At 42.8% G+C, this 12,524-nt stretch overlaps 1 protein-coding gene across 3 annotated transcripts in view; it reads left to right on the top strand.

The window, feature by feature from the left end:
* Positions 1 to 12,524, top strand: part of LOC127501088 (SH3 and cysteine-rich domain-containing protein 2-like) — a 240,555-nt gene that overhangs the window by 32,771 nt on the left and 195,260 nt on the right. For all 3 annotated transcript variants that reach the window (XM_051872876.1, XM_051872875.1, XM_051872878.1), the window contains exon 2: positions 1,300 to 1,597. In XM_051872876.1, coding sequence (XP_051728836.1) covers positions 1,300 to 1,597 — 298 coding nt within the window. The remainder of the gene's footprint in view (positions 1 to 1,299; positions 1,598 to 12,524) is intronic.

Genomic DNA, 12,524 nt, shown 5'->3' with positions numbered 1-12,524 from the left:
ATGCCACCAGGGAGGCTGACCTGGTTTCTTTCTTACTTTACTAGTAACCTAGTCTGGCCAGCAACCTGTCTGTTTACTAGAAACAGAGTCTCTAGATTACACTTGCCTCTCGAAGAGACATCGAGAAAGAGGGACTGCAAAATGGCAATAAATCAACTCAGACCAAATTGTAGAGACAGGCATCCTGGAGAGTAGGACTCAGCATAGCGCTTTTCAAACCTTGCAACTGAGGGGAGTCATTCTGCTCGATCCTAGGATCTACAAAGTGCTTATTTTTCAAAGCACTGAGGAGGCTGTGCACTCTATAGAGACCCTAGTGAGGGGAGTGCTCTCAGTCTGAGGGCTAATCTAACTGGGAGGTCTAACAAGAGGTCTTCAACCATCAAAACCCAGTATTCCTGGGAGGTTGCCCTCAGGGAGGCCTGCTAAGGCTAGCTACCTGATAGCAAGCATCCACTAACTGCCAAAACCCAGTATGCTGGAAGGTTGCCCTCAGGGAGGCCTGCCAAGGTCAAGTACCTGATAGCAAAATTTTGCTGGCTGACACATTCCTACATTGTTGGGAGCCCGCCTTCAGGGTGGCCTACTGAGGCCAGCTAGCTGATAGCGAGTCTTGCTGGCTGACAGGTACCCATATTAATGGGGAGTCAACCTTCAGGGAGGCCCACTAGGGCCAGTCATCTGTAAGCAAATCTTGTTAGCGAATAGAACCCAAACCATTACAGACTCACCCTCAGAGAGGCCTGCTAAGGCCAGCTATCTGATAACAAGTAATTGCTAGCCGCACAGTACCAAAATCATTGGGGACTCGCCCTCAGAGAGGCCTGCTAAGGTCAGCTATCTGATAGCAGACTAAGTACCCATTCCAATGGGGACTCGCCCTCAGAGAGGCCTGCTAAGGCCAGCAACCTGAAAGCTAGCCTTACTGCTGAGAAATAGCCAGAGTTCCCTTTTAAAAGCAAACAAGTTTGCAGCAGGAGTCACACAGAACAGAGTGAAATGTTAGGAAAATAAGGATTTGTACACATTTGTACGTCTGTAAAGTTGTTCATACATAAACGTATGCTCTAGTGTCTATGGAAATGTAAGTAAATGTGGTAGAACCATACTTTATGAAAAAATACATACGAATACTTATGAGATCACGTTGGAATAAAGACAAATAAAAAGCAAGCATAGTAATAAGTAATGTGCATGCTGAAGAACATTTGAATGTCTACACACCATTCATTTTTATATGAATGCTTTTTCTTATTTTTGGGAATTCAGTGTTCTCTCTCTCTCTCTCGCTCTCTCTAGCTTCTGCGTCTGAAACGCTCGCTCACATTTATGCGGAGTAAAAGCGTGGAGAATTTCTTCCAGCGTTCTCAGAGCGATGCTTATCTACCAACAGCCCTGTTTCCATCCCCTCTTCTGTCTACTGGGCCTGCAAATGGTAGCAACAGTGCTGCTTTGCCCTCCAACAGCATCAGCTTCAGTGCTCCCTCAAGGCCTGTCCCATTTGATGTGCAGCCACAGCCAGTACAAACACACTGCTTTCTGGAGCATGTGTTCCGTCGACCAACCAGCTGCAATCTTTGCAAACACATTATTGCAGGTAAGCAAGGAATGGGAAGTTTTTGTATTTTTGCAGTTCTATCTTCTTTTTAGGGACCCTCCTTTTCTCTGCCCTCACTTAGAGACTCTCATTTACTTCTGTCATTTGTTCCTTTAGCAGAAGCTTTTATCCAAAGTGTCTTGCAAATAGGTACTACTAAGTGATTCATTCACTTAAAAAAAAAAAAAAAAAAAAAAAATACTTTCATTTGTTACAGCCAAATGTAGTGTTTTTTTTTTTTTTTTTTTTTCAAATTCTTTTTTAATGGTTTGGTTGAAATTTAGATTTAATATTAAAATCTAAATCTAATCCCCCCCCCCCCTTACGTCTTACGTATTTTTATTATTTATTTATTTATTTATTTTTGGTGGTGGTGGTGCACTTATGCATTAATGCAAATATATATATAATTAATGCACTTATAATGCATTAATGCAAATTTATATATATATATAATATATATATATATTAGGGGTGTAACTGTACATTTATTCATCCCAAACCGCCACGGTTCGGTGCATACAGTTAGACGATGAATATAGTCAGTCGCAGGTGATCCACACTCCAGTTCAAAGGGGGGCATGCACGGTAATGCTGTTTGCTAACTGGCAAAAACAGGAAAAAAAGCAGAACAACACTGAAAAAAAAAAGTTTATTGGATTTACTTGATTTAATTTTTTCGGTCCCACATGGATCAGTTAACTTCCTGAGGTCGGCAGTCACGCCGGCGATACTACCTCGTTTTTTCTTACCAGTGTAGCATCTGGAGAGGATCAAGATCATCAAACTAATTTTGAATTCGAAACGCTTTTAACCTTTCAAACTTCTCATGTATATCTCACTTAGGCTCCAGCTTGGCTGAAGTTTATGGCTCACCCAACAGCTCGGCTGTGAGGTGTGAGATAACTCAGATATCCATAAAACTTTCCCTCCTTGACTTCACAAAGATCTTTATCAACTCAGATCGAATTACCCTAAACCAGGCCTGAATCGAGACAACCCAATACACACACACACGCACAGAATCATAGAAGGACTCTCTTTAACCCATAAGTTAAATTCCAGAAATGTATTCAATATACTCCAGAAATGTATCTATGTAACCCTGTATGCATGTATTTCTCTCATATAATAGAGCATAGGTTACAACTTTAGTTGTGCTAAAAATGTATTGCTGCTTTAATGTTTTCCAAACATTTACTTCTTGGATTCAAAATGTTCCTCTCCAATTGTCTGAATCAACTATGTATGTTATTGTAATGATTGGGTCAACGAAGTGAGGATCCATCTGCAGCTTTTATTGAATTTAAGTTGACAGACACAAAAATAGTAAGGATGAGCCAGTGGCAGAAACAGTGACAGCCAGTGATCTGGGTAGGCAGCAAACAATCAGATTCCCAAGGCAGGCAGATATCAGGGCAGGCAGCAAACATACACAATCCAGGGACAGGCAAGGGCCAAGGCAGGCAGCAGAGAACCAGAAACGAGTAACAGTCCAAGGTCAAACACAAGAATACAGAATCCAGGGGAAATGCTCAGAAATGTCAGATGGGGCTAAACAAGACTTCACATGGAGGTGTGGGTGCAAGTGTCCTTTATGTGTGAGAGTGATTGTATAATGGGTAGCAGGTGCAGGGTGATCAGTCCAGGGTATGAGGGTAGATGGAAAACGGAGTCCAAATGATGTGTGTTGTCCAGGATGGAGTGCCCTCTGGTGGCAATGATGGGCACTCTCACTGGTGATCGTGACAGTTATGTTACTGTAAAATGTAAAATGTTTTATTCTAAATTTGAAGTACTTTTGGGGAAAACGTACCCAGATCTAACACCTCCATAAGTTATGCAAATTAAGCCATAAAACAAGACAAAGAAGCTTTTTCCCACTTCAGAATTCACTCTGGCTATTGGCCAGTCCAACCCCGCAGGAGTGTAGTTGTGTTTTTCTATATAAAACCAACACGAGCGCCTCACCGGTTGTCTTCTTCAAGTCTTCTTCATCCGTCGCTTTCACACAAAGTCTTTACCTATGAGACGGACTCACCCTTTCTTATTTTCTGGCCATCTTACTCTTAAGTTAAAACCTTGTTTGAAAATCCCTCCGAAGACCCTTCCTCGGGAAAAGGACCAGTCGCTCCAGCTCGCACGCACTGAAACTCCTGCAGAAAGGCGAAGTAACCACAGCACCTAAACCTATACGCAAGTACAGAACCATTTCTTTCGACGCGCTTTAAGCTTCCATGTGTAAGTTTTGAGTTTCCTTGCTGGCTCTTAAAGGTTTTAACTGTTTGTAATTTGCCATTTCTTTGATCACCTGTTTTCTTGACTTTACTTTTGTTTTATTCTATGTATGTTCCTTTGTTATATTTTAGTCATTTATTCGTAGTTCGTATCTATTAAATCCATTATAGTTATACTTTTATTGGCTCTGTTGCTGCTCATTTATGAATCAAGTCCCTACAACGTTTGATTTCGCTTGTTATATGCTTTTGTAAGTACTTAGATCGGAGATTTCTTCATGGCCAGAAGAAAACTCCTTTTTAAGAGCTGATAATTTTGCTGGACAAAATAGATCAGTTTCTCTAAAGTAATTCTAAAAACCAGAACTAATTCTAGACCATATATATATATATATATATATATATATATATATATATATATTATATTTTTTTTTTTTTTTTTTTTTTTTTTTTTTTTTTTCATAATTGGTTATAATCCATTGTAACTGATTATCTATACATAATTCCCTTTTTGGTCGATTTATATTATGATTAATCGTAACGCGTTATGATTAATTATATTTTATATATATATATATATATATATATATATATATATATATATATATATATTTCACCCATAATTTGAGCTAATTCATTAAATTGTTACACCAGTGTGAAAGACACTCAAAATACTCGGTCAATTTTCAACATACAAATAAGAGTTGTACATCGTTCTAAACTGTGAAATGCCCTCTTTTATTTGTGTACACTCACAGTAAAAACAAAATGTTGCACTTTTTGCAAAATATAGAAAACTAACAAGATGCATGATATGCCGTCTCTTTCTCAATGAAGTCCATTCTGATACTCGTTAGAAAATGAACTGTAACTTAGTGAATACTTATCACACAAACATGATACATGTCTAAAGGTCAGGTATATGTCAGGTTTTAAAGGTCACTTATGCACATTATGCTAAATCCACTTTTACAAGGTATTTGGATATAAATGTATGTTGGCAGTGTTTGAACACATCCACCCTACAATGATAAAAATCCACCCACTCCTTTTTAAAAAAAAAAAAAAAAAAAAAATCCCCATTAAACCAAAGCAGTCTCATTAGACAAGCCGTTTTGATTCTCTGAGTAATGTGACATCACATTCCTCATGTCCCGCCCACGGCCACTGACTGACAGTCCTGTATTACCATAGTTTCCACCCTCAGCGAGCTGTACGCTGTCCGCCATTTTCTCCGCGCTCGAGCAGTATTAGTGAAAACAATGTCTGGTAAGTAATTGTGATGTTTTGTTGTTGGGTGTAAGAGTGAACATAACAGTTTTCATTTACTCCTGACATCTGAGCTGCTGAACGCAGTGGATTAGTTTTATTTTTGAAGGGAATGCACCACAGATCTAATATACACATACGATTTCTGTAACGTTGCCACTGTTTATGTGAACTGTGTGTGTTTTTGACAGAACCTTGTGTGTATTTGACAGTTTAAACAAAACAAAAAACGTGAAAGAAGTTACTCATGAGACGTGAGGTATGACAGCCATCTGTGTGTGCTCTTCAGATAAGTGCGCTCAGAAAATGATCCATTAGAAGTTTAAACTGATATAGCTTTAAAACGCGTGGAAATAATAAACTTTAATGATGAAAGAAGAACTATGCTATCCATGAGAGTGTTCGTGATATAGATGATAATCAAAACCAAGCAGATGTCTTGTTTGTATCTGGCAGAGAATCCGATTGGGGCAGGAACTGTGATCATAGAGAGGGGGCGGGGCACAACAGCCCATTTGCATTTTAAAGGCACATGCATGAAAACAGCCTGTTCTTGACTCTAGTCAGAAATGGGCATTTACAACATGGATTTATAAATGATCTGTGAGGTATTTTAAGCTGAAACTTCACAGACACATTCTGGGGACACCTGAGACTTAAGGGGGCCTATTATGCTCCCTTTTACAAGATGTAAAATAAAAAGTTTCTGATGTCCCCAGAGTGTGTGTGTGAAGTTTCAGCTCAAAATACCCCACAGATTTTTTTTTATAGCCTGTTAAAATTGCCACTTTTTAGGGGCGTGTACTCTTTAAATGGAAATGGAGCTGCTGCACTCAGCCTAAGAGGGCGGAGCTTCAAGAGCTCATTCTCCAGTGTCAGTCAGGAGTCAGTCAGGACCCACTATAATGTCAGAAACTGCGAATATATGCTGCATGGAGATAGAACAGGTATAGTTTAGTTTAATTATGATTATAACTTATATTGTCTTGTTTTTATCCACTATACTAGTACAAGCCTGTTGTACCGGACCCCGTCCGAATGATGGCCTAGACTTTACCGATGAGTTTTGTTCACAAAGCATTCCGGTGCAATGATTCGCGCAGACATAAACTAATTTCAGTAGAGTTGAGGGAGCATTTTCTTTGAAAACATAATTAATCCACCTTCTCTTCAGCGGATCAGATTTCAGGAGTAAATGGAGAGAGCTATGTGGATTAATCCATCCAGCTACAGAACACCTAAAACGCTTGGGAGACGTTCTCGTCAGTGCAGCAATGGCGGACTGTTTACTACTCGCTGTGAACTCGCTCAGGGCGGTGCTATGTTAAAACGGCAGTGTCCGTCAACATTCGTGGGCGGGGCCTGTAGCTAATGTGACGTCACACTGCCAGGAACCTGCAAACGGCTTGTTCAGAGACACTGCTTATGATTTATGGGGATTAAAAAAAAAAAAAAAGGAGTGGGTGGATTTTTATCACTATAGGGTGGTTGTGTACACACACTGCCAACACACATTTACGTCCAAACACCATGCAAAAGTGAATTTAGGTCCCCTTTAAATTACATCTTGTAAAATCGGCATAATAGGTGACCTTTAATAATGTAAGTCAAATGGAAAACAAATATTCTCTGTTTATGTAATCTGTTTGCAAAGAGAGAGAGTTCGCAAGTCACCTCATTATATGCTAATGCAGCCATGCCGACGGAGTGCGCACACTATTCAAAGGCAAATTCTGAGGCGATTCATGCAACAGAGTCAACACTCTCATCAACGCGAAAAAACGCATCTAGCTAGTCAGATTCATGTACATCGTTTTGACATGCGGTGAGGAATAATTTATGGAAGAATTTACTTTAGAAGAAGAGCGCAACTTTCAGTTTCATTTCGAGGATCAACTTGATCAAGCTAATTGTGAATGTTAAGTTTTATTCTTAAGTTCTTTATTCTAATTGTGACAGTGTCTGTGAATATTAAAGACAGTTTAAATATGAATCCTGCATGTTCTGTGTGTCTTTTTGTAAATTAATGGTGCAGACGCGCGGTTTCATTTAGGCTACTGCACATAATTTACATTAGTAAACATGCCATATTGGCTTTTCCCAAACTATATTAGTGAGATGAGTGAAATCGACAGAAATACATAATAAATACTGAAATAAAATGTTAACGTTTTAAACTGAATACTAACATTTATAGGCTCTATAACAGAGGGGGGCAAACTACGGCCCGCCAAACACTTTCATCCGGCCCACGAGGGAGTTTTTAAAATATTACACTTGAGTAACGGTTTTGGTTCAGAATGACTAATTTGATGCAATACAAGCGAACGCCAATAGATGGCAGTATTGCACGCAGTACATTTTGGGCCTGCTGTAGAATTAGAATGCACTCTGTAATAACTCGGATGTTAATGAATGAAAATGAGTGTGGCGAAGAAAAGAAAAGTGGACTCTGAATGTCGCATGTTCAATGAAGAATGGACAGCAAAATACTTCTTCACCAGTATCAGACAGAAGGCGGTATGTCGTCATTTTTCAAGCAAGCATTCAAATTATGCAGCCAACCTGTCATCTGCTTTAAAACTCACCACAAACTTAAACACCACAAAAAAGCCCAGCAAAATACATTTACGAAACAGTGCTCCATTCAAGAATCTGTAACAAAAACTAGTTATGTACTGGCACATAAAATTGCAAAGCACAGCAAAACTTTTTCGGATGGGGAATTTGTGAAAGACTGTATGGTGGAGACTGCTGACATACTTTGTCCTGGTTCTAAAAGTCAGTTTGAGAAAATTAGCTTATCACGGAGAATGTAGAAGTGATTGCTGAGGAGCTCTCTCAGAACTAAAAAAAAAAGCAGACGGCTTCAGTCTTTTTTCTGTTGCACTTGATGAAAGTACTGACATCAGAGACACTGCTCAACTTTTGATTTTTGTCAGAGGAATAAATGAAAATTTCGAAATAACAGGAACTCCTCGGGATGGAATCAATGATGGGAACGACCAGGGGCGTGAATTTGTATGACAGTGTGTCCGTCTGCTTGGAAAAAAATAACCTGCCGTGGACAAAGCTAACAAGCGTCACAACAGATGGATTGCCAAATCTAACCGGTAAAAACACTGGACTGCTAAAAAGGTTACAAGACAAAGTAAAAGACGAAAGCCCGAACTCAGAAGAACTGATATTTCTTCACTGTATTATACACCAGGAAGCCTTGTGTAAAAGTGTGTTGAAGCTAGGAAATGTTGTCAAAGTGGTTGTGAGGCTTGTCAAGAGCGCTTAACCATCAGCAGTTTATTCAGCTCCTTAATGAAATGGAGGCAGAGCACCATGACCTCTTGTACCATTCAAATGTGCGCTGGCTAAGTCTCGGCAATGTGTTTCACCGTGTCTGGGAACTAAAAGGTGAGATAGCAATGTTCTTTGATGTGGTTGGTAAAACTGGCGACTTCCCCGAATTACAAGATACAGACAGGCTGTCCAACCTCATGTTCGGTGTGGGCACACTGAGGCATCTGAACGATCTCAACTTGAGACTTCAGGGAAAGGACGTTTTTGTGCACGAACTGTACAGCAACGTGAAAGTGTTCAAGGCCAAACTTGTATTATTCTCCAGACAGATATCCAGCCGAGATTTTGCTCATTTTCCTACACTGGCCGGACTAAGCACACCAGTAATACAGTCTCGCATTGAGAGGTACAGCAGCACTTTGATCGACCTGCATGCAGAATTTTCCCAATGCTTCACAGCAGGGCTCTGAATCGGTTCAAGGAACGAAAACGAAAACCGCAAATGAATGAAATTTTGACCGGAACGTAACCAGAAACGGAAACGAAATCAAATTTAAATGTTCTAAACAGAAACGCTAATTTGAAATGGCCATTAACCAGTTAATAACGTTATTTTTTCGTTCTATTTAATATTTTGATTTGGCAGTCAACCAATCACGAATTCAAATAGTACAGCCTATGCAAATGTGACGCTGATGCATCCAAAGTGTGTGAAATGCCCGCACTCAGGCTCTACAGTGAGTGAAATGCCCGCGCTGACACACTCAGGCTCAGCTGTCAAATCATCATAGGTTAGGTAAGTCACAATGGCAATACCCTAGCATTAGTTTTTCCAATGATATATGTCACCAACCGTCAAGCATTAGGCCTACATTTAAGTGAAAATTAAATGTCAAGTAGGCTAATATGCAGCTTGTTGTGCGTTTTGAAACCAGCGGAAATTGCAGGGTATGTAGAACATAAGTTCACACAACTTCACATCACGCACATGCAGCGCTTCTGTGAACGGAGAAAACAGGATAAAACTATAAGCCTACATAACACATATACAATAAAAGGGAATATTTAGGCCTATAGGCTACGCGATATTTCACTACATAATTCGGTCTACAGATTAACAAAATGAAAGTGGTTCATTGTGGTGCACTCCAAAGATCTAGGAAAGGAAACAGACATTCTGATTGTTATCATTATTTGTGTCTTTTGTAAATGTATGAATTATGTCTTGCTATTACCCGTACAGTTTACTGTCGTGTAGAAGGAAAAAAATTCCAGTGGTCGCGCCGGCGCCTCACGCGTGCGCAAACAAATTATTGCATTGCTTACGTGATATTGCAGCCTGTTAAATAATTAAAATAAAATACATTCAACCAAACATACAAAACGTTACACTGCTCAGTTCAATTCTGTGATACAATCTGCCGTTTACCACCCGTGACCACCGCCTGACTGTGCGGTTATGTGAAGGATGATGTCGATAATGCGAGTGAAGTAGGCTACAAAGCTTACATAATAAATAATAATTTAGCATTCGTCTCAAAAATGGAAACAGTGCCGAATGAGAAAGGTAAGCTTCAGATTCACTTTAAATTAATTAGGTTTAGCATCTTATTTAGTTTTATTTCTAATAAAGAAACCTGTTTCTCGCCTTGAATATAGCAATAGAAGCTGGAATGGCGTTAAAAAAGAAAGGAGAATTTTTTTTAATTCGTTTTGGCTTGACGTATAGCCTGAATAGGCTGTTCCCATTCAGTTGGTCACGTTCGACGTACGTCGGACAGATCAACGAATAGGAATCTCGCTAGAGAGGCCAATCTGCTTCGAGTAACTAAAACGAGCCAATGCACATTGGCATGCAATCATATGCAGCAGCTGCTCGCCTCGCAGCATGGGTATATAATGAGCAGCAGGTGCGTTGCATCTTCAGCTTTGAAAAACGAGTCAGCTCTTCAAACTTTTTCTCTTCAGTGCGGGCGTACAGCACGGCAGCGGGGTCGAAGTCCTCTTATTTTTTTTTCTCTTTGTATTTGCCTTTTGAGCAAAAAGCTGTTCTTTCAGCTTAAAAAGGCTGTTCTCACGGCCGGTAATGGTGCATTTTTGAGCGTTAAAAAGCCATTTTCACGGCCGGTAAGAGGACCACCTTCTAAGAGAGGAGAGCACACGACAGGCTGCACACAATCCCTGTGTGTTGCCGCAGCCATTCCCCTGCGTGCTTCAGCACTTTTAAAGAGCAAGTCCCTGAAAGAGTTTACACAAGTAGAGCTTGCGTCTTTTTAAAGATGACATTCTACTTGTGTCTTTCTGGATGCGGTCGTTACCTGGTACCGAGGGATGGTCACGATCGCTGCGTCACGTGTCTGGGCTTAAAGCACGCTGAGGCAGCGTTCGTGGATGAGTCATGTACCCATTGTGGGAAGATGACCATCTTGGAGTTGCGATCGAGACTCCAGTTCCTGCAAAGGGGCGGAGTCCCAGTGCCGCTGCCTCGTTCCAGTCCTCCTCAGAGGGTTGCTTCGGGTAGTGGCATTGGTGATCTGAGGATTACAGTGAGTGCGCTTCCTTCGGGGAACCAACCCGCTAGGAACCCTCACTCCTCCTGCACTCTGCAGCCAGTAGAGCTGCCGGGGGAGCGCGGTGGGCCATCTCAAAGGTGTGCACCATCCGTATCCTTCGGAGCTCCCCCCGATGACTGGATGTCGATAGCTGCATCGGAGGGTGAGCCAGATTTTTCCGGAGATGACGAGTTGGCGCAGTTGCCTCCTTCGGGAACGGTGACTGTGCCCGATTCGGATCTGGAGATGATGGCTATGCTTTCCCGGGCCGACAACAGGGTCGGGCTCATGTGGAATCCTCCACCGTGTCCCGAACCCTCGCGGTTGGACGATTGGTATCTCGGGGTGGCGCGTGCTGGTTCTCAGCCACCCATCCCAGTTCCTTTCTTCCCGGAGGTGCATGAAGAACTCACAGGTACATAGACAGCACCTTTTACTGCCCGAAACCGTTCTGGTGTGTCCTTCTCCCTCACCACCCTTGATGGGACCCTAGTCGGATCTTACCGGAAAGGCTTACCAGGCCTGCGGGGAAGCCGCTTCAGCCCTACACGCTGTGGCGTTGTTGCAGGTCCATCAGACCAAGGCACTGAAGGACCTGCACGAGGGCCGTCACGATCCACAAGTTCTCCAGGAACTTCGTGCTGCGACGGCCCTTCGCGCTTCGTGCGACAAAGGTTACGGCGCGTCAGCGGGTCATGCGATGTCCGCTATGGTGGTCCAGGAACGCCATCTCTGGCTGTGTCTGGCCGACATGAGGGATACCGACAAAGTCACTTTCCTTAATTCCCCCATGTCCCAGACCGGCCTCTTCGGCAGTTCTCAGCTGTACAGAAGCAGTCTGAGGCCATCAGTCACATCCTGCCGCAGCGGTCAGCTGCTGCGTCCATCCATCCTCCGCCCGCAGCACCTCAGCCTGCTCGTCGCCGAGGGCACCCCCCTGTGGCTGCCCCCGCTCCCGCGCCGCAGCAGCAGCCTCCATCCAAGCGGCGCCGTGGAGCCAGTCACAAGCGGGGTGCCTAGCCCGTCCAGGCCCCCGCCAAGAAGAGTGGTAAAGCCAAGAGCAAGAGGCCCTAGGACAGGCGACCTGGAGATGGATGGGACTACTCTTCAGGAAGTGGTGACCGCACCACTCCTTCCCCCGGAGGAGGGCCGGGTGGTAAATCCTTTGTTTCATTTTGTTTCTGTTCCGCCATTGGTACCCAAATTCTCAATAAAAAGAGCAGTTTCCTTCATCTCCAGGTCCGAAGAGAGTAGTGGGAGGGCAAGAACCTCTCCACTGTCATCCTCCTCTTCTATCACCAGCGGGCAGCAGCGTGTGGTTCGAGAAGGCAACCAAAGCCTCTCCTGTGCCCTCTGTCCAACCATGGAACCAGGTAGGTGTTGCACAGCACACTCCCGAGCCTCCCGAGCCGCGTCCCTGTGTTCCACCTCGCTGCCCCACTGCGGGTACGCCTACGGTCCCTTTGATCCCGCTTGTACGGTCTCTGCGAGCCTGGTTAGCGCTCCCCAGTCCGTCTCACTGGAAACATTAGGCTCGGCTATGTGATTCAGTTTGCCTGGCGTCCCCCCAAGTTC

The sequence above is a fragment of the Ctenopharyngodon idella genome, chromosome 19 (assembly GCF_019924925.1).
Source record: "Ctenopharyngodon idella isolate HZGC_01 chromosome 19, HZGC01, whole genome shotgun sequence".
Classification (NCBI taxonomy): domain Eukaryota; kingdom Metazoa; phylum Chordata; class Actinopteri; order Cypriniformes; family Xenocyprididae; genus Ctenopharyngodon; species Ctenopharyngodon idella.
This window is presented reverse-complemented; position numbering and strand designations above follow the sequence as displayed.